Source organism: Amborella trichopoda, chromosome 10, assembly GCF_054954075.1.
Source record: "Amborella trichopoda isolate Santa Cruz 75 chromosome 10, AtrichopodaSantaCruz75HAP2 v2.0, whole genome shotgun sequence".
In the NCBI taxonomy this organism is placed as follows: Eukaryota; Viridiplantae; Streptophyta; class Magnoliopsida; order Amborellales; family Amborellaceae; genus Amborella; species Amborella trichopoda.
The window spans coordinates 34,618,526-34,642,232 of NC_142345.1; the positions used below are offsets into that span (position 1 = coordinate 34,618,526).

At 35.3% G+C, this 23,707-nt stretch overlaps 1 protein-coding gene across 1 annotated transcript; it reads left to right on the plus strand.

Annotated features, from left to right (window-relative positions):
• Nucleotides 1-4,625: 4,625 nt before the first annotated feature.
• Nucleotides 4,626-6,763, plus strand: LOC18446630 (Calcium-dependent lipid-binding (CaLB domain) family protein). Its single transcript, XM_011629638.3, has one exon. The coding sequence runs from the start codon at nt 5,162-5,164 to the stop codon at nt 6,422-6,424; it is 1,263 nt and encodes a 420-aa protein (XP_011627940.1). The 5' UTR covers nt 4,626-5,161; the 3' UTR covers nt 6,425-6,763.
• The last annotated feature ends 16,944 nt before the right edge of the window (nt 6,764-23,707 follow it).

Genomic DNA, 23,707 nt, shown 5'->3' on the forward strand with positions numbered 1-23,707 from the left:
AACAACACACGGTTTACGTGGTTCACCTTGTAGGGCTACATCCACAGTCTCGGCAACTAGAAATCCATTATCACAATGAAGATTACGTTTTTCGGTTACAAAGAGATAATACCTATCTCTAAACATCAATAAATGACCATCACCGATCTTTCCTTCTAAATCCGCCCTCCTGACCGAGCAACACCGTCGATCAACATTTTTTTTTCCACCGCAATACCGCTACTGGAAAGATAATCTCGAGAGCAATATAGAGGTTTTTCTATCTAGAAGTGAAAGTTAACCAACTCAAAATTCATGAAAATACCGCCCCTCTCTCAAAGGTCATGTTTCTCTCTCTTGGAGACCATCTCCTTATTAGATATCCATTTCCATAACCCCTAAAGAGGTGACTTTCAAAAGATGAGTATTATATCATCATTTATTCTCTTATAAAAATATCACTTTCTTGCTTTTCAATAAAATCAATTTTATATTTTCTATAATACCTTAATCTTTAAAAAAATATATAAATATAGTGATTTAACTATCACCAAACCCAAAAAATGCTACCACCACGATCCAACCCTATATCTTTTTTGTATTTTGGTACAATTAAGGTTTCGAAACCATAGCCATCCTCACGCTCTTGCTGATTGGACGTAGCTTGAGGAACTTTCCATCAATGATTCAAAAATTACTCATTTGACTTGGAATTCCCTAAGCCTGATTAGGACCATCAGGTGGTGGGTAGCTATGGAATTCCCTAAGCCTCATTAGGACCGTCAGGAGGTGGGTAGCCATGAATTGTGAAACCGTAAAATTGCCTCGGGCTCACCTAATTCATGTTTTTTATAATTTTTTTCAAACACCCGATCGGACTTGGGAATTGCTTTAGTCAAACTCAGAGAATCATTGTTGGATCCCTGATAATTCAGAGCCATATTCCAATTTCTAAAATCAACATTGTCCATGGTAAACACATTCTTAGCTCATGGTTCTCGTATCTAATTAGTCTATCTTTACAACTCTTCTATAAAAATATTATGTTTTTAGTTACATTTGAAAAAAAAAAATTGCAACAAATGCCATATACGTGAGACCAGACCGGGAGAGACAAAATTCAAGGAAATGTTATTTTGAGATTTGAGAGAGGAAGATAAAGACGAAACAAAGGGATAGAGAGATGAAAAAAGATGAAATTGAGAGATGAAAATCAATAAATTCCTTATCTCCAGACAATTTTTTTTTATCCATCTTTTTTACTTCTAACAGTGAAAGCTTTATGAATTAATGACTTACTTTCTAGTTCTTATTTATCGATGTCAAGAAAAGGTGATCGATGCTTTATGCTTCCTCTCTCTTGAAAATCCGAGAAAATCTCCTTCACTCATTTGTTTTCTATTGAGATAAGAGGAGAAGATTTGATCACTCCATAATTGAGAAAAGCTTATCCTATAAGCTTTATTAAGAAACATGTTTAATGTCATTGAGCCGTTAAGAGTTTGAGCATTGCAATGCTTTACTTTTAGTATCTCTTAGCCTTCTCTCTCAAGCCCCCTCCCTCTACCCTCGAACCTGTTTTTAGCTTGCTATTAGGGGTGACAACGGGTTGGGTTGAGTCCCCGTCCGGCAGGATCTAAAGTTATTGGACTTGGAGCCGACTGGACCTAGCTGGACCTGATTTGGACTTGGACTTGAACCTAATTAGATCCAATCAAAAAATCAAAAAATATATATTTACCAATATTAAAATATTATATTAACTATACATGAATTATTTAAATATTATAATCAAAATAAAATATATAGTTATATTTATTTTAATATTATTAAAATATTATATATTATAAATTATTTAAATATTAGCATTATTCGGGTTGGGTTTGTGTCAGGTCTATATGGGCCTAGACCCAAACCCAGACTTGAATAATGTTCGGCTCCAAAATTTGGACCCAGGCCTGACTTGCCGGATCCAAGTTTTGGACCCATACCCAGACCCAAGTCGGGTCTGGTCGTCACGCCCCCGGGTTGGGTCTAGATCCATTGCCACCGCTGCTTTCGTTTATGTTGTTGTCCCCTTAAGGTGGCAGCACAATGAATTTAGGAGTTCCTCGTGCTTTTTTTTGAAGCCAAGATGAGAGAGACTTTCCGCTTGACTAGGATACTAAATAATTCATCACTTATGAATACTTTGATAAATTTCCTTTAAAATATGGGAGAAAAGTTCCAACACTCATTTGTTGTTAATCAAAAGTAGGTATTTTAGAAGATGAGAAGCCTTGATCACACAATAATTGAGGGGAGGTCACCCAATTTGCTTTATTAGGAAACATGTCTAGTGTCTCTGAGGCTTAGGAGCTCTGGCTATGGGTGGCAATGGGTCAGGTTGGGTCGGGGTCCAGCCCCAAACTCGACTGGACCTAAATTCATTGGAATCAAACCCAAATCACGACCTGGACCCAGATTTGAAAATATAATGTGGTACCTAGACCCAACTAGATCCAACTCAAAAATTTTAAAATATCCATGCATTTAATTATACTTAAATATATTTCATATATTAGGACCCGAAGAGCATTACAGGACTCAAGACCCAGACTCGAATAGTGTTCAGATCCAAGATTTGGACCCGAATACGACCTGTCAAGTCTAATTTCTGAATCCATACCTAAACCAGGATCGGGTGCCGGGTTGGATCCGGATCCATTGTCACCCCCATTTGATGGTTATGAATCCCTTGAGACCTATTTTTGAACTTGAAGGAGTGTGTTCACAGGCTTGCTGGTGGTTGCCTTGTGGCCATAATTCAAGGAGAGAGAAAGAGGACAAACGTTAATGCTGGGGTTTCAGACCTAACTCTCACTCTCCTCTTTTTTTGCTTCACTCGGCTTCTCTCACCACATGGCACACATCAAGACATACACAGGGAGATTCTCTCTCTCTAGCGCTCTACACATTCAACAAAAACAATTTCTGGATCTCTCTTCGTCTTACACCATTACTGCTCAAGTAGAAAGTGTGACAAGCTTCTTCCAGGGGCAACAAGGGACAAAGAAACATTATAGCTTATGAGGAAAAACATTTCAGGCTTGAATGAAGATGCTAGATTATGGAGCTCCTTAAATTGACGACATGGATTGGATAAGACACTACATGTAGTTTGGTATAAATAACAGTATTTCTTATGTGAGGGAGGTTTGATGATGGAGATTTGCCATTCTATTTTGTAAGGGTGCGGTTAGGGGTGGTAATGGTCGGGTTCGGTCTGGGCTGACTCGGACCTAGATCCGACCCGGACGGAACTCGTTTCTAGGGTTTTGAAACCGAACCTAAATACAAATCTGGTCTAGGATTTTGGTCACAGGGCCTAAAACTTGGACTTGAATGGGGTCGACCTGCCTCGATTGCCACCCTAGGTGCGGTTAACAAGGCTTAGGCTTTATGTTAGAAAGTAAAGCCACCCTCAAAACTTCTCCCAAAATTGCAGGTCTGATGCAGGAAACCCTATGACAGAAATCTAACTCAGCTCCTAATTATGAAACTCCAAGCATGAAAAATAGTATAACTATAGTGGATATGCAAACACTGGAAAATAAACAGCCCACCTAATGTATAACAAATTACAATTATTTTAATACTTGAAATTCATTTCTTTTTGGATCAATGATGTAATAAACAGGATAATCAATTTCAAAACTTTCCCGTGCTCGAACTACGTTTTCTCCATGGGACACAGATGCAGCTTTACTTTTTATGATAAAGCCTAAGCCTTATATACATCTAAAAGTGTGGCATACATGAGGGATGCAATTCTACATGTGCGTCCCCTTGACAAATCTAACATCCATCTTAGAGGTGGCCGTAATTTGTAAATAGGTGGTGGTCCCACCACCCATAAAACAACAGTTGAAATAATACATTAAAAACTATTAATTTACTTTTAAAATGACTTTTTTATATTCATATTCGTCATGATACAGATTCTCAAATCATAGGATCTAAAATCTAACAATTTTGGATGGAGGACTCATGTAAATACATGAGTCTCCGGAGTCATATAAACCATGTCCTAAATATATTCCTCAATGTTTATAGGGCGAATAGAGAGGGGGAGTAAAATGGTCATTTGGGAAGTTGAGGATGGCAAAGATTAGCGAGAGACGAAATGGTTATTTAGTAAAAGTTGAGGCTAGTTAGGTCGGCCTTCTTTTTTTCTGTCCAGATACAGACAGAAAATCAAGGTGAGTGCTCCTGAATTTTCTGAACATTCATTCACGGGCGCGTGCTCTCTCTCTCTCTCCTCATTTTCTCTCTCTCTCTAACTGTGGATAAGCCCAGTTCTGAGACCCAGACAGCAGCCACTTGACTCTTGATACCGGGCAAGAAAACCCAACTCTCTTTTTTCCAGTTCTTTATTACTCTCAAGCCATTTTAATATTTCATCTTTCCATTATTTCTTGCTCTGCAACTCTGCTGAGCTTCAGGCCTGGGCTCTTGGGATTTGTGCTGGAGTGTTGGGTTAGAGTGATATTTTGACTTTGTGGAAAATATTTGGGTTATTGTGCCATTTCCTTTCCTTTTTCTCCTCAGATTCTGGTAGTCATGTTGATTTTTCTTTTCTGTTAAAGCTTTATTGGATTCCGTTCGTGTCTGCAAGTGGGGTGGATTTGGGGGAAATTTAGGGTTTTGGTCGCTTCCTTTTGTGGTTTGTTTGGGGTTCTGGTCTTTTTATTGGATGCTCTTCATGGGTTTTGGGTATTGGATGCTCTTCATGGGTTTTGGGTATTGGGTCATGGGATTAGTCTATCAAATTTAACCCCAAACTTTCAAAGGTAACTGTTTCATGAGTATCTCTTTTCAATTTGAATACTGGGTTTCTTTCAGATGGTTACTAGTTCATGACAGATTTTGATTTTTGGGATTATTCTACTACTTGAAGCTCTGCTTTGTTGCTTTTAGCTTTTGTATTGAATATTTTTGCAATTTGAAAGGTGGATCCTTTTTGAAACACTCTCAACTTGCATTTCAGTTTTCAAAAACCCGTTTTCAAGTGTTTGTCAGTGTTTGAAGTAAAGTCTAGATCTTCGGAAGTGTTATCTTCAAACATTTCTTATTTGAGATTGGGGTTTTCTTCAAATACCTCTAAACTTGCTTTAATTGAGTGATATCTTCTTCCTTTGTCATGGATTGTCTTCGGGTTTTTCCTACCGATGCTGAATCTGAGAGAGGGGGCCTTAAACTGAGTCATCAAAATTCCAAGAGTTTCTCTGAGAATGGTGATCAGAAGAGAGAGACTATGGTGGTTAATCGTGAGAATTCCATTGTTCTTCAGGTTTACATTCACCATGCTAGAGATATCCATAACATATGCATCTATCACAAGCAAGATGTGTATGCGAAGCTCTCGCTCGCTTCTGCCCCTGAAGTCTCTGTATCAACCCAGATCGTTAATGGGGGTGGCAAGAATCCAGTCTTCAATGAAACCCTGCAACTCAATGTTCAAAACTCTGATTCTTCTCTCAAATGTGAAGTATGGATGCTGAGTAGAGCTAAGAACTTCTTGGAAGATCAGTTACTTGGATTTGTATTGGTTCCCCTCTCGATGGTAGCAGGGAAAGGGAGAGTCACTCAAGAATTTTCTCTTTCTTCTACTGATCTCTTCCACTCTCCTGCTGGGTTTATTCAGTTATCGCTCTGTTTTAATGGGGTTTTATCAGATGCGAGTGTCATAAGTTCTGGTCAAGCATCCAATCCTCTAACTAGTGGTTCAGATGCCAATTTACTGGATTTGGAAGTTGATGCTTCAGTCCCTAGTGAATACAGTAAGATTGAATTCCCCGATCCCCAGGTTGTGAATGAAAATGATCGAATGGTTACCGAGTACTTTGAAATTGCCTGCAATCTAGAACCCCAAAAGCCTGAAAGCTTGGTGACAACAACTGTTGAGAGTCCCCTGATATCTTCTAGTAGGGATTCAAGTGTTGAAGAAAGCTTCTCGAGCAGTGTATATTCTTCATCAAGGAAAGATGCAGCGAAAGAATCTCCCCCAATTTCCAGTAACTCTCAATCATCCAATGATATTTCTGGGGTTTTGGGATCTCAGAGTTGTGAGCATTTATCTTCTCAGACAAATGAAGAGAAAAGCAAGGATGCTACTAATTTGGAGACCAATTTCTCAGGGGAGGTACCTAAGAAACCCATTGACCTACCTGTGTTTGCCATAAATCTTGAGCCAGAGCAGCCAGTTGTGCAACAGGACATAGTTGAAATGTATATGAGGAGTGTGCAACAATCTACAGAGTCACTTGAAAAGATGAAGCTCCCTATGGATATTAAAAATGGGGGAAGCAGCTCTGATGGCACTGATTTGAGCTCCATTAAGAAGTTGCAGGCTTCTAAGACCACTGGTTCTAGGGTGTTTTATGGAAGCAGAGCATTCTTCTGAGCTTCTCAAGGATCTTTGGAAGTAAAACAGGTGATTCTAAATGAAGACTGGTTGTGATTTTATAGTTTAACTTTCTATAGCACAGGGTTTCCTTAGACGCGTTGTTGAACTTATGGACATATGGATGCATGAGTTCCAGGCCCATGTATCCCAAACTGAATTACACTGTCCTGACCATCTTTGGTTGTTTTTTATTTTCCTGCTTGTACTGCCTTTGAATATCTTTCTCCAAAGTATCCGGGGTGTTTTTTTTTTTTTATTGTTATTTGTATACTTGAATTAGTTAGTGTTGCTTCTGAATCGTTTTGTGCCTAATGAAAATCTGTGTTTTTTGATGAAGTCGGTTCCCGGTCTTGTTACCAAAATTTGGCTGTTGTATCAAGGAAGAACTTTGTTTTATATCGAAGTTTGAGAACTTTGAACTCATAAGTCATTTTTTTTCCATGTTGATGGACCTTATAGAACCATACGGGTTATGTCGTCTTTATAGGTGTTGAGCTTTTTACCATTACGATTTTTTTTGTTAGAATCCCTTTTGTTTAGTCTTTCTTTTGCTCTATTGTTTGGGACCACATGCTTTGTATGTCTTTTCATTACATTTAATTAATTTATTTCTGTGAGCAATGCTTGCCGGAGCAAAGCAATTAACAGATTGAGAATGTATTGTGCTATATCATTCTGCAACTTAGGAGCTGTAATTTGTAAATGGTTTCACCACGAAAGGCTAACGTTGAAGGTGATTTCATAGCTTACTAAATATGTCCTCACAGTCAACCTTGCGAGTATTATTTACTCCGTGTTCACAAGTTTTACATTTCACTATTTAACTGTGATATGATTCTAAAGAACAATGATTATGAGTTATGAGTTTTATGATTGTTGTGTGAACTTTTTGATACTTATAGTAGGAGGCCTCCTTTGCAATCATGGAAGTATTTTGTGTCCAATGAAATATACATTGGAAGTTTTATTAAACCCATTACCTTTTTTTTTTTTTTTTTTTCATATCCCATTTTTCACACTGGCTTTTATTGTGGCCAAAAGATTTCATACTCCCTAGGGATCATACTGTTCATTTACTCCCTCTAGCAAAGCTCAATGTAGGAGTATTTCTGGGCCCCAAATCCTGGGGATGCAACCTCTTCAACCCACATGCTATAACTCAATTAAAAAGAATTTTCAAACTAGCATTCTTTATGGGCTTGAAAAATAAAGTAATGCCTCAAAATTGAATACAACGCGTCTATTTTTTGAATGGTGAGATCCATTTTTGGAAAACTCAAATTTCAAGTATTAATTTTTTTTGGATATAATCATCTTGTCATTTATGCGTGGTTCCTCCAAAATTTCGGATAAACAAAAATCTTCCCAATGTTTTTATGTCAAAGGGAGTAAGTATATAGTATGCTCCTGCAGGAGCATAGTATATGCACTCTTGATTGTATCGGATGAGGTTAGCGGTTTATTTAAGACAAAGGCTTTATGAAAACAAAATAAAGCAAGACCTCAAATCTTCATCCCCAAAGCATTTTTGGTAATAAAAAATTCTATGATGGCATTAAAATCAATTTTCAACATTGACAATGAAATTAAAAAATTAAAAAAAAGTATAGCTTTTGCGGATTTATGAACACTTTTAGAGCAAAATAGACAGCCTAGATAATTTGTCACAATATTCTCTATATTTGGAGCTTGAAATCCTATTTTTATTTCTTTTACAACCATAATGTTCAAGCCAAGATAATCTATACAAAGGCTTTCTAACGCTTTGATTGCAATTTTTGATGGGGTATGAGGTGAGGTTTTACTTATTTTGATAGAGCTGCAGCCCTATCAAACCATTTTCCTATTGTATCGGTTATAGCTAAAAGCATTTGGTATGCATCATGGCATTTTTGTTTCCTTGAAGCCTATCAACATTTTAGAATGTATTATTTTTTAAATGATGACATGTCTTTTTCCTTCCGCTAGTTTAACAATTTGGATTGCTGCTTAAAAAGATAATTAGATTTAGGAAAAATTTCGTATAGAACTCTAATTCTGTGTATTATCTCATGGTAGGCCCTCTTTCGATCTGTTTTTTTTCACGCGGCATAAAAAAAAGCCTTAAAGATTTCATGGTACCTTTCATCTCTTATCTCTTTTTTTTTTATTGACTTTTGACTTTAAAAATTAGCCCCAACAAATTTCTTTTGCCATTTCATTCCAAAAAAATTTTAAATCATTTTTTTCCCTTTCTACCCCATTAAAAAAGTCAAATAAAAGAAGGAGGTAAGAGATGAGAGGATATGATGAAATCTTTAAAAGTTTTCTTATGCCGCTTGAAAGAAAAATAAAAAGAGGGTCTACCATGAAATAATACGAGGAATTACGATGCTATACGAAATTTTCCTTTAAATTTTTATTGAAATGCTAAAATGGGAGATTTTATTGACATGGTTGGTTGAAAGCCATTATGGATGGAAAGATGATGGAGGGGATGCTTACACTTATGGGTCCTAGGGTCCCCTCTTCACTTGTTTTAGGAAATTGTTTTTCATCAGAGCAACCCAGAATAGGGCACCTTATATCCCCCTTTTATTGTTTGTAAGCAAGATTCCTCCATTGTTGAGCAATCTGTCTGAAATATGAAATAGAGTGGTTAGGAAATTCTATACTGTCTTCTTACAATTATAATGAATCATGAATGCTTTCCTCTTTTTCCTCCTCATGCCACTCATCAACGCATATATATTGAGGATCTCTAAATGAGACTTGTAGTCTTGGGGCTCTTTAACTTATAACCCAAATCTAGTTTTGCATGTTGGACCAGTTCCTGGTGCCTTGCCAAATCCAGGCAACCTATGTGCAGCTCACTCATCAAGAAGACGGGGACGGATGCCTAGGAGGGTCCAACCCCCTGGGCGGCTGCCATGGTGACCATTGTGTAGTTTTTGTCCTTTTTTTTTTTTTTTTTTTGAAGGGAATTTTTTTTTTTGAAGGGAAGGGAGAAAGGGACGAGAAAAAATATATTTTAAACTTTTAAGTTTGCATTAAAAATTAGAAACATAGCCAAATATAGTGTAATATCTTTAAATTTGCATTATAAATTAAAAAGAAAGCCAAACATAGCTAAATATATATATATATATATATCAAGGTTTAAAATTTGCATTATAACTTAGAAACAAAAGAAATATGATAATCACAACAATAGCAAACCCTTTAAAAAAAAAAAAAAAAAACCACTCATGAAGTTCCATCATAAATGTAAAACCTAACTTTGAAGATAACTACCTGAAAATGATGGAAAAGCATAGCATAACACAATATTCACAAAAACTATGAATCATTAACAAAAAAAAAAAGCGGTTGTTTTTGAAGCCCAAATAGAATTCTTTGGGGTGTTCTGGGGCCAAAATGCCCCCCAAATGCTATTTCGCCCTTTTAAAGAGGGGAAATTACAATATGTAGCCCTTTTGGCAAGGGCAATTTTCACCCTAAAAAAGAGCTCTGGGCGGTGCCCTGGACGATTAGTCAGTCGCATAGGTACAGCGGCGCGCGCCCTCCAGGCGGCTGGGCATCCAATTTTTTGAGCCATGGGGACACTCATAATGGTCTATTCATTTGGCTATGTAATTTATATTCTACATCATGCTACCTCTATGTGAATTTCATTCTACCTTATTAAAATTAAAATAGGGCTCCATCATTTGTACCTGGTGCGAATTTCATGATTATCTCGATATTAGTTGGGCGTGCCTAGGATAGGTGTAGGGACCTTGGTATTTTTTGTTCAATCTTTGACAAAAATTCAAATCTAAACTAGAAACGGCGCAGTTGGCATGCAGATGCAGATGCAGAGGTAAGGTATACCTTCAAATTTTATCATGGTATATAATTTTGATGTAAAATATTATTACGATTATCTCAAAATCTATTTTTATATTTAATTATAAAATGTTAAATTAAAAAAATGGTTAAAATCTAAGTAGATCTATAAACATACAAAAATCTTGAAAATAGACGGTATAGATAATATGTTGTAAAATGTACTATTTTTGAAACTTAAAATCTTTTTTTTTTTTATAGTCATACATTTCAATGTCGAGATTATCAATCAAAGGGTTTTTCAACATTAAAACTACCTTTTCCGATGGATTTTAGAGGTGCATCTGTAGTTCTTTATTATAAGGTTGCATCTTTATATAAACTTTTTCCAACTACAAATCAGAGTTTAAAAGCTTGGATTTAAAGGCCATCTTGGTCATTGCCAAGACCGAGTAAGCTTAAGGAGTCAAATAGTCAACTAGAGCTTTTTTTAAGGAAAAAGTTTATATGCGGGCAGGCCGTAAGGTAACTCCCCATCACCACAGTCCAATTTGTTGGAAGTTGGTGTTGGACGGTATTGATGGGGAGTTACCATGCAGACTGCCTGCATGCTAACCACATCCTTTTTTTTTTGTTTTTTCAATTTTTTACTAGAATTTGAAAGAAAACATAGGGGCTGGAATGGGAATTGAGCAAGCTAGTCAAACGATTCGTACCACGATGCTACCACAGTAGAGGAGATCATCTACCTGTCAAACAAAAAAAAGAAATTCCTGATTTTTTTTCTTTTGAACATTAAGTAGGTTTCATTTAGAGAATGAAACTGAGTATGCTATACATAAGGATCTCACTAATAAAATTCCTTTCACACCAACGGATGTGGAAGCATCTTTCTGGCATTAAAATTATCTCGATCTAGCCCATACTTCCCAAGTATATCCTCCTCCCAGAGTTGATCGTTCTGTCTTGATAGTCGATACCACCTCTGTGTTAGAAGAGCTTCATTGACAGCTCTCGGTTTTCGGATGCCCAGTCCACCCTTTCTTTTGCACAGGCATACCGCCCTCCATTTAACCAGGTGGAGCTTCTTCTAGTTTTGACTAAAGGAAATTTCTCATTAAGGCTTCTAGCTTCTTGACTATGGAGGCTGGTGCTCTATATATGGAAAGATACTAAACAGAAAGATTGGCCAAAGTAGCCTCAACGAGAGTTACGCGATATCCAAAAGAGAGATATCTAGACTTCCACATATCAAACTTGTATTCAAACCTTTGGATTTTTGGATCCCACTTTGCACGAGATAATCGACCATCACAAAGCGGCATACTGAGGTACTTGTTGGGAAATAATTCCAATCCACATTCGAGCCACTCAGCCCAAGCGATTAATTCATGCAATTTGTTTACTCTGTACAATTAATTCATTGATGATAATAAAAAATATTACCAAGGATATGCAACCTTTGATCCACATAGGAAGCTTCTTACTTCCATGATTTTGTCAAGATATTTCCGTTGTACTCTATCATAGGCCATCATGGGCCTTTTCAAAATCAAGCTTAAGAAGAACATCTTTTTCGACCATAGTTATCGTGGAATGTATAATTTCTTGTGCCAATAAAGCGCCATCCATAATTGTCGGTCCTTGATGAATGTTGTATGGGGTCCCTCTACTATCTCATTCAAATCCATTTTGAGTCTATTTGCTAAATTCTTAGCCAAAATTTTGTAGGTTGCCGAAAGAATACGTATGGGTCTGATGCCTTGTGGTTATTCTAGGATTTCCTTTTTGGGGACTAAGGTGATAAAGCTATAGTTGATAGCTTTATAGATCACCCCTTCCTCATAGAAATGCTTGATCCATTGTAGAAGGTCCTCTTTGACTATATCCTAGAACTCTTGAAAGAAGGCCAAAGGGAAACCATCGGGCCTTGGGGCTTTATCTCAGAGTAGACCAAAGACTGTTTCGTTAACTTCATCAATATTGAATTTTGACTCAAAAGCCAATGCTGAACTCCATGAGAGTTTCTTGAAGGGCACTTCTTCTAAATTGAAAGGTAAACGAGGCTCTATTGTGAATGCTTTTTCGAAATGGAGGACAATGGCTTTTTCCGTCACATTAGTATCTTCTTGATTGACCCCTGGTATTACTAATCCACTTCTATAACTAGATCTTCTTTTTGAATTTGGTATGGTGTGGAAGTATTTAATGTTGTTAACCCCACCGTTACCCATTTAGAGCAGTATATTTGATACCGGAATGTCTCTTCCATCTTCAAGGGGTTGTCCAATGAAATTCACTTTCAATTCTTCTCTAGCATGCTTTTATCTAATCCCCCATTAATTTGTTCAAAACTGTTAAGTTTTTTCATGTTGCTCGAAGCTAATGCAATTCTTTGAGCTATCTTTCCAAATTTTCTATTCCCCCATTGTTTGTGTCTGGTTCAAGATTGTGAACATGCCACTAATTTTGAACCCTGGCTGGCCTTGTATATGTGTAGTGTTCCAAATTTTTAAAACTTCCTCTCATAGGCTGCTTTCACCCAACCATAAGTTCAAAATATAAGGGAGAGGGGCAAAAAGCATCCCTCTTTGTATTAAGCAATATCGAGACATGGTTAAAGGTCATGTCGGGTAAGGCTTTCACCAGCAATTCGGGAGAATTAGCCTCCCAAAGGTTTGACGCAAGAAAACTATTTGGTTTGGACATTTGAGGGTGAATGGTAGAATTATCTGTCCATGTATAAAGAGTGCCCATAATGTTGAAGTAAGCTATTATCCCTCATGAAATTATCAAAAGAAAACATGGCAGTATTAAGATAGCTTGTTGTTAAAGATTCAAGTGGTCCTCTTGTCTGATTAAAATCCCCTGCCCCACACCAAGGATATGGTGATCTAAATATAACATTAGATAAGACAACAAAACAGCTTTCTTTTTCAGAAAGGGCATTTGGGCCATAAATATTCGACAAGCATAGAAAAGGCTAGACCCATCAAACAAAATAGTAATAAATCTAAAAGATAATTCAAAAACATAATCCACACAAACAGTAGGGTCCCACACAGCCAAAAGACTCCTGAGGGGCCAAAAGAAGGAAATAAATATAAATCTACTGGGCATGATCCAAAAAGACTTAAAAAAGAGGCGAATATGAGAATGTAAGCTTCGTCTCCTGCAAAAGAAGGATGTGCGACTTAAAGGATCTGACAAGCCTTTAAAGTATCATTCTCTTTCTGATATCCCCTAGACTTCTTATATTCCAGGATAGCAGCTTCATTTGCGGCGAAAGTCTCGACCACCCCTAGTGCCCCCCCATAAAACCAATAGAAAGTGGATCAAAGGGGTGCTCCTCTGCCTCTCTCTACATCCTTGTTCTCAGTCTCATCGGACAATGGTTTGGGAGTACCGGAATTTCCTCAACTACGATGGCCTCATCCACAATCCTTACATCACTCGAGAACTTAACATGTATGGCCGCCAACATGTCCTCGACCTTACCACTCACCTCCACCCACTTTTGCCCTTTGTTAGACTAGTTTACCGACCTAGGGGAGGGGTCCTCTTCCAAGGAGTCCGAGGACTCCGAAATAATAATTGGGGGGGGCATAGGGAATGTTAGCATGTAGAAGGCCTCTAGCATGATGTTCTTTTTGGCCCCCATGGACAGGGTTTGATGGTAATGGTATCTCAATTACATCCACTCTCCCACTGGGATAAGGTCATCCTAAGTGACCTCTAGAAGGGCAGGTAGTAGAGTAGAGTCACGAAGGGTTATATTTTGGTCTTGAAGTCTATGATGGTGACCATTTGGGCAACCATGAGGACAAGCTTATAGTTTGTGGCAGAGAAAAAGGTTTTGATTAAAACATAAAGGATTAGGCCAGAAAGAAGAATCCAGAGAAAAATGAAAAAGCTTTCTCCATAACCTCTATTTAAAGAAAAAACATTTATGTGCAGAGGTGTGACCTGAAAAGGGTGCAACTCTAAGGAAAGGACGGGTGGAGAAAGATATACTTCCATTTTCCATATCATTATTTCTGGGTTGCTCCATTCCAAATGCTACTTTGCCTTTAGAAGATCTTGGAGATCTAATTCCATCCTCCATCATTGATGGATGCCCAACATGGACTATCACCATAGTGTCTAACTTACCCGATTTCTCATGGAACTTGCGATGGGAAATGTGTTGGGTGAACTCCAAGGATGCAGCCTTATTTGGTTGTCCTGATGGCGCTGCTTCATTGTACACTGACTGCCCAAACATACTCTTCCCCATGCAATAACACCATATGTTTGAGTATCCGCTACTTAATGTGATATTGGCTTTATATGTAGATGATATTTTGACTGCTGGAAATGACATGGATATGATTAATGAAACAAAATCATGGTTGAAATCTAATTTTGAAATGAAAAATATATGGGTCACGTCATATGTTTTAGGAATTGAAATTATAAGTGTAACTCCTGCTTTACTTATAAGAGTTACTATACTGGATACTTGTTACCTATACTTTTAAGGTATAAATTTGTATAATTGTTCTGTTCAATAACATGGTTTATACTGTCAACGGTTGCAGTGAGATTTAACCCTTTAGGTTCAAGTTTATAGGAAACGGCTTTCACCCCTTCAATATCCAGAGGTATTTCAAGAGGATGGATAGTTTGGATTTCTTTTCCATCTTTGGTAGTAAAAACTTAGAATTCTTTTCTCATCAAATTTAATTCTTTATTAAGATTAGGAAACCGAATTCCTTGCTCTTTAAGAAGTATTCTAGCCATTTAAAAAATATTATATTTATTTTTCTCCCATATAAACTTTTCATGCTTTTCATGGAACTTGATTCTGAATTTTTCTTTAAATTCATTTTGGTACCAATTTCTGACCTCGTTATTTTCCTCTGAATAAAAGTTATTTTCTATCTGGGACAGAGCAATCACCAAAGTACAAAAAATCCTTTTCTATATGAAACATATGAGTATGTATGCCACAACCTCTAAAAATAATGGCAATAGAGACCTAGACATTGCTAGAGCCATTGTTCGTGGATTTATTGGCTAGCTTAAAGGATGGTGAGATTTTGTCTTAGATGAACAAACTAGAAACCAAATACTTAATACTAAAAACCGATGGATAGTCTATACCCATGATAGCCCAAATATTAAACAAGAAAACCTGGTAATTGAGGATGTTGCTTTAAATACTTTGCTTTACACAATTACCCTACATTTCGTAGGCAATAATACTTTATATCTAGAAAATCAAAGGACTTATTGTCAAATCTAAGATGTCATACTCTTTCGCATTACAAATGGTATAAAGACGTTTTCTGGTCTAGATTGTTGACCAGAGTGGATGCTAATGCGAATTACTGGAAAGAAAAGTTTGTCTCTGGAGTTCCTAATCAATGTGTTATCCAATAAAGAAAGGTTTGGGGATAAATGTGTTATCCAATAAAGAAAGCCTAATTATTGATCTTATAGATAAGATCGAAGATACCCAAGCTCGAAAAGAGGCCCTACAATAATATGTTAAAATCGCTAAAGAAAGCCTAAAATCTAAAATAATAAATCAGTCACAACAAGAACCTTATAACTTAAAAAATATTATGAATTGAGTCCAGAAAAATGTAATGTTAATAAAGAACCAAATGCTCGAGAACTAAGACATGAACAGAATGAAGTTCAAAATGAACTTATAGCTCTAAAAACTAGAATTAACATTTAAAATGAGCAAATGATTTTTCTAAAAAGGGGGAAGAAGAAGAAGAAGAAGAAGGATACCAAGAGAGTGAAAAATCATTTGAAGAATTGATAGAAGAATATAAAGTTAATCTTAAAGAAAGTAATCCTTTACCTAAGACCCTTAACCAAGTCCTTGACCAAACTCCAGAACTAGGTCCTAAAAATAATAATAGAAATGTTAATGCAATAATGAAAGGAAATTAAAAGATTTGAATTACATAAACATGGTTTACAAAATAATAATCCAAAAATGGTATACTCAGATCACGGTTGTAGTAAGTAGAATACAATTTCTAGACAATAGCCCTTATTGATTCACGAGCAGAAACTCTATTAATGAAGGACTTGTACCTACAAAATACTTTGATAAGACAACCCATGTTCTTTTTTTTTGACTAATGCTCAAAACTTGTAGCCATAGAGATCGAAGTTCCCAAGGAATTGATAGCTCTTTCCATCACCATTTACGTTCAAAGAATCTCCTTCAACAATGCAATTAATGCCTAAGTTACGGTGCTTAAAAATAAGTAAACAGCAAGATTCGATGTTGCCCTACCGATAGGTCATGCATAGGAGAGAATAGTGTTCCTGAAACAATCATAAATAATACCCCTAATACCCGCAGGACCTGGGTTACCCATTGAGCTACCATCAAAATTAATCTTAAGACATCCAAAATGACGAGCACACCATAAAGCCTTGGGCCATGACGTTCTAACCCCAAGTGAGAAAATACTGGAAAGATTGGTCATGACATCCACTTTTGTAATTCCCCATCCCTCTTTAGTCACATAAAGACATGACCAAATTGAATGATGAATTATCATAATAACATTTTGATATGGTAAAATCAGACCTTCAAAGGTACTTATGTTCCTTTCTTTCTATATTTCCCACAACAGCATACCAGCTACAATCTTCCAAACTGCTCTCCCAATCTTAAGAAGAAAGGTCAGAGAGGATTCTGTGAGTATCTCAAAAACTTTCTATGGCATTACCATAGACACACCAGCCAAGCTGATGGAAGCAGAATGATAGTTAAATATAAATTATTAGAAGCCGCCATTTGTAGTAATGGTACTTGCTTCACTATGGCTTTTATTATAGTAAAAAACCTTAGTCAACCTGTTATATTGGGAACCCCATTTCCTTAATATGCTTTATCCAATAGTAAAATTGGATGAGACAGGAATCGAATCCGAAGTTGAAGGACACATGGTAAAATTTGAATTTCTAGAAAAACCTCACATTCAGGAGATCAATCCTATCCAAAATAAGATTGAAAATAAAGAAAAATTCCTTTTATCTCTTAAAGAAGAAATACGGTACAAAACAATTTGTGAAAAACTAGAAAACCCTAAAATTGTAAACGAAATAAAAGAATTTCAAAACAAGATGGAAAGACAAGTCTGTTTAGATGTACCTAATACATTTTAGAGTAGAAAACAACATATAGTAGAATTACCATATGAGCCTAATTTTAATGAAAGACTTATTCCTACCAAGTCCAGGCCTATCCAAATGAACAATAGGTTATAAGAAATCTGTAAAGAAGAAATCCAAGAACTCTTTAAAAAGAATTTAATCTGACTAAGTCATTCCCCTTGGAGTTGTCGTGCTTTCTATGTAGAAAAGTCTGCAGAGATAGAAAGAGGTGTACCTAGATTTGTTATTAATTACAAACCTCTTAATAAAGCTCTGAGATGGATTAGATATCACATCCATAATAAAACTTAATAGGCTCAATAATGCTGTCATATTTTTAAAATTTGATATGAAATGTGGATATTGGCAAATCCAAATCGTTAAAAAAGCTAAGTATAAAACTGATTTTACTGTTTCAATTGGGCACTACGAATGGAATGTAATCCTTTTGGGTTAAGAAATGTCCCTTCAGAATTCCAAAATATTATGAATAATATTTTTAACAACCCTTATACTACTTTTACAATTGTCTATATTGATGATGTTCTTATATTTTCATAATAATGAGACCAGAATTGGAAACATTTTAACATTTTCCTCAAAGCTGTAAAATCTGCTACATTAGTAGTATTTACGAAGAAAATAAAATTGTTTAAAAAAAAAATAAGATTTTTTGGTCACAATATTTATAGAGGGACCATGATTCCTATTGAGAGAGCTATACAATTTGTGGATAAGTTTCCAGATGAAATAAAAGATAAAAAACAACTCCAAAGGTTTTTGGGAAATTTAAATTATATGATGTTCTTTATATATATATATATATATATATATATATATATATATATATATGTCAAAAGATTATGTGGTCTCGGGAGACCATTTCTTTAATTTTTGAGCTCCAAATTTGGGCATATTTGTGACCAACCTCAAAAATATAGAAAGCCAAAATAAATGCACTTCGTATGTGCCTAAAATCATCATGATATTGAATAGAGGCTGTCCAATCTTTAGCTGGTCAGATCTAAGTGCTTAAAAATTAAAATTTTCTAAGAAGCATATCTCAAAATTTTAAATAAAAAAAATTTATCCCAATTAGTTTTTTCACTAGTGAATGCGCAGTGCGCACCGAGAGTGTGATATAGGCACTCTCTTTGACTTTTGGTAGTTATTCAGTAATCAAATTGAACTTTAACCAATTAAGCCCCGGCGTTATTCCTAACCTATTGCTCTTTAGGCATATGTCACGTCTTTCGTAAGATACCAATCCATCAATTTCTAGAGCAAACAATACACAATTGAACAAGTTTTTCAAGAACATCAAGATTGTTTATTCATTATATATAGATCCCTAGATTAGATCTATATTGAGAAAATATTTTGATGATGATAAGATGAGACCTATGTAAAAATTAAATCTGTATAAAAAAAGAATTAGCTTGCTATACTACGCTTCAGCTGGACTTAGGGTTATCTCTTTTTTATTTGTATTCTAACCTACTTTTATTATTCTAAAATATTTTTTGTTGAATAATAGCATTTCTAAATAGCGAATGCTAAATACCAAAACCTAAACGTGTTGAAAAAGAACATGCCATTAAACACTCTATAAAATGTGTTATATATGTTTTTAGAATTATGGACACAAGTGTCCGTGTCCATCTAGCATAGACACATAGTTAGGAGAGAGAGAGAGAAAGAGAGAGAGAAGATAAGTGGCATTTGGAACGAATAGTAATAGGAATCTAAACGATTGGCTTAATAGCGTTTAGATTAGTAGTAAATTTCAATGTTCATTAAAACTACATATGAACAAGCTTAGAGAAAATTATGCGGAATTACAAGATGGTGTGGCAAAGCAAAGAGAGGTAAGAGAAGAAATAATCCAAAATATACATGGTTTCAATTCAAAAGTACTCTTTCCATCCCTTAAAACCGATCTGGCCAAATGTAAGGCAAAGGAACAGACCAAGGTGCCAACAAATCATCTACAGCCTGCCAAACCAATAGAACCATGCACTCATTTAACACTAAGGTCCGCCCTGGCCTTGTTAGGGTTGGGCTGGGGGTGTAGGGGGGGTGGTGGGATAGGGGATGAAAAGAAAAAAAAAGGTCGTGTTGGGCCCAATTGTGGGTTGGCCTATGTCCGGCCTGCTATATTTTCTGGATTATGCCCTAGGTTTTAGGACAGGTTGACTAGGCTGGGTAAGCCGCCTGGCCCATTGCCACTACTATTATGCTCCAAATTAAAAGAGGAGAGTACCTCTGCTTGTTCAAACGTGCATCAAATTATATAAATGCATATGCTTGTTTAGGTTCAAAATTCTGAATATTAACAATGTGGGCAATTGAGTGATTTTTTTTTAGAGGTATTCATATGAAATGAAAACTAAAAAGTGAACTTTTTAATGTTACTTGAGATTTTTTAACTACATATATATTTCCTTAAGAAAGATTTTCAAAACCTAGCCACTACATCTCACATTGAACTTTCTAATGACACATTATATCGTCATAGATTATAGTACAATATATTAATACAATTACAGTCGGCACTTAAAAAGTTGACATGACAATTGGACATCCAAACAATTGAACTAAATCAACTCAGGCCCTAAATCCTAAACCCAAAAAACCCTAAGCCCTAAACTTATTATTAGAAGACTTTTAACTTTAAGAATAGGTTATCATAAAACACATTATATCGTATAGGTTAAAACAAAATATATTTATACAATTGCAGTCCGCTCTTAAAGGTTGACATGACAATTGGGCATTGAAACAATTGAAATAAAACAATTTAGCTGTATACATTATATCATCAAAGGTTATGATACAATATATATTAAGACAATTGGAGCCCGCACTTAAAGGTTGACATGACTGTTGGATTGAAAAAATTGAACTAAAACGATTTAGTTCTATAATTATAATATATTTTATGTCATAGGTTATAATACAAGGTCGACATGACAATTGGATTAAAACAATTGAACAATTTAGATCTATAATTATAATATATTTTATGTAAGAGGTTATATATATATATATATATATATATATATATATATATGGACGCAGTTGGCATACATATGCATATGTAGCTGTAGAGGTAAGGTGCACCTTCAAATTTTATTATGGTGTATAATTTTGATGTAAATTTTTTTTAGGATTTTCTCAAAATTTATTTTATATCTAATTATAAAATTTTAAATTTAAAAAATAGTTAAAATCAAGTAGATCTATTAATATATGAAAATCTTGAAAATGGACGGTGTAGATAATATGTTATAAAATGCATTATTTCTGATACTTAAAATATTTTTATTTTTCATGGGCATACATCTCGATGCCGAGATGATCAATTAAAGGGTTTTTCAACATTAAAACTACCTTTTCCGATCGCTTGTTGAGGTGCATCCATAGGTCTACATAATAAACTTGCATCCTTATATAATCTTTTTCATATATATATATATATATATATATATATATATATATATATATATATATATATATATATATATATATATATATATATATATATATATATATATATATATATATATATATATATACATACAATAATAAATCCATAATTAAAGGTTGACATGTCGACAATTGGCCATTTAAACTAGAATAGGTTTTCTAGGAGTCAGTCGATTCACATGTAACCCCCCTCTAAAATCTATTGTAAACGTGTATTTTTGGTCTAAATGTTCACGAATTCATGGTTTAGATCAAGATGACTGTGAATATTAAAAAAATAAAATGTAAAATGTGTTTTCCATAAATAAAGGTTGACATTTCGGCAATTGGCTATTTAAGCTAGGATAGGTTTTCTAGGAGTCAGCTGATTCACAAGTACTCCCTCTAAAAATCTATCTTAAAGATGTATTTTTTATTTAAATGTTCACAGATTCATGATATGGACCAAGATGACTATAAATATTAAAAAATAAAATTTAAAATGTGCTTTCTTTTCATAAATTGTCGTACCATCTATGAATTATTTTGGTCCGGTGCACTTTACACAAAATCCATCTTAAAGATGTGTTGGAAAATTGTTGGGTCAAACAAAGGGGCAAACGATAGTTGACTTTAAAAGTTCGAAACTTTGATTCCTTCTTGTTTTTGAGAAAACATGAGCGATATCTCAATACGATATTTGCCCAACTTCAATATTGTAATTGGTGTACATAAGAAGGGCGACTCGTCTACGGGATATAGGAAAATAGAGGTCTTTTTGTTGCTCCAAAGCTCTTTGCACCTGGGCTTGAAGCATTACACTTGGTACCAGAGTATTGTGATGTTTAGTGAGAGAAAGAGAGAAAAAATGAGTAGAGAAAGACGGATTTCACTGCTATTTTTACTAGAATTTCGCAGAGAAAAGTGTTGCAAGTGTTTGTTGAGAGGCTCAAGAGTCTATTCTCGTATGGGAACGCAGGTCCTTTATATAGAGCACTAAGATGCTACCCATTTAATGTAGTGGTAGTTATATGTACTACCAACAATCACAAATTACATGTACTTGACGGTTGCTGTAACAGACCTCTATTTCATCAGTAGCTAGATCACCGTTGGATGTCCCACACGAGTTAGGCTGACAAAAAGATACCAAGCCATGAGGTTGACCCGCACACATGCTCGGGCAAAGGGCACTTTATGCACCGATGCGAGCGAAGTACAAAGTGCATCATCAAATGCTCTTGTGCCCACGCCTTCACATACACATGTGCATGTGTGTGCGCGCGTCGCATGCTACACGTACTTTTCACATGCACCATCTCTCTCACCTTGTACTAAGAGTATAAGGCATGAGAATAACCACTCTTAAATATTACTCAATTTATTCTCACATGTTGAATGTGAGACTAAAAACTCAAAGATTTCTCTCTCTACAAAATACAACTTACGAAAAACTACAAAAACCATATCGTTATTTTGAAATATATACAAGTATTTTTCAAAACAAAAATACTAATATTTTCCTCCACTATTACAAAATAACAAGAAAAAACATAAGAAACATATTGCATACTATGAAGGTATCTTTCGATTTGAACCCTTACTTAGAATATACACTATAAAGTCCATCAAGTACCGTGGTAACATATACATTTGAACTAGGTTGCTTTTCTAACTGATTGGTAGTATAACTTACACACAATTTTCAACTCTGGCGTCTTTTAGATGTCACGATATTTTGGGCCTTGTGCTTACATCTTGATTTCATAAGTGCTCTAGAAACGAATCCCATCTCATAGCAAGAGATCTCACTTCGACACTTATATATCTATGTCTATCAAGATTGCCATTGTATATAAAATACTCTGACTTATGTATAGTCTATAGAATACATTAAAAGTATAACTCAACTTACTAATATACAGGTCACCACTAGAGTTATCCACCATATGGATTCTCTAAAAATGGATGCTAATAATATTTTTTGGTCTAGTGACCAAACTAATCATAAATACAATTTATTTTTACCACATTGAACCTAGAATTTTGAGATTACAAAAGAATATGTTGGATTCCCACTCTAGATGATTACTCAATGGACTCTAGCCCTATTTTTTTTTACATCTTACTAATGTCATCCTTGCGAGACCTTTTGTCAAAGGATCAACCAAAATTTCTTTTAATCTTACATATTTTAAACTAATCACTCCATCTCTAATTAATATTTTAATGGAGTTATGCATTCTCGTAATATGTGTAGATTTTTCATTATATACATCATTGCAAACTCTTGCAATAGTAGCTTGATTATCACAATATATTGTCATCACAGGTATTGGTTTTGGCCAAATGAAAATCTCATGTAACAAATTATTTAGCCATTCTGCCTCTTTGCCGGAATAATCTAAACTAATAATTTTGGATTTCATAATAGAGCGTGAAATATACATTTGTTTATTTGATCACATGATATCGCACAACCAGCTAGTGTAAAAATCCATCCGGATACTGATAGTGAATCTTGGATTTCTTTGTTCCAATTAGGATCACTATATCCCTCCAACAATCCAGGATAACCCACATAGTGTATGCCATAAGTGATAATACCTTAAAAGTATCTTAATACGCGAGGTATAGCATCTAAATACTCTCTACTTGGGCAGCTTGTATGTCTGCTAAGTTTGCCCACCGCATATGCAATGTCAGGCATCGTGCTGGTTATTGCATACATTATACCAATTACCTTAACATATTTAATTGAGATATACATCCCTTGTCATTTTTTTTTAACTTAATATGGGGATGTATAGGGGTAAACTGGCTTACTATCAGTAT

Bases quoted from the DNA above. Each gene is read 5' to 3' on its own strand.
- LOC18446630 (XM_011629638.3), top strand. From the start codon at position 5,162: ATGGATTGTCTTCGGGTTTTTCCTACCGATGCTGAATCTGAGAGAGGG.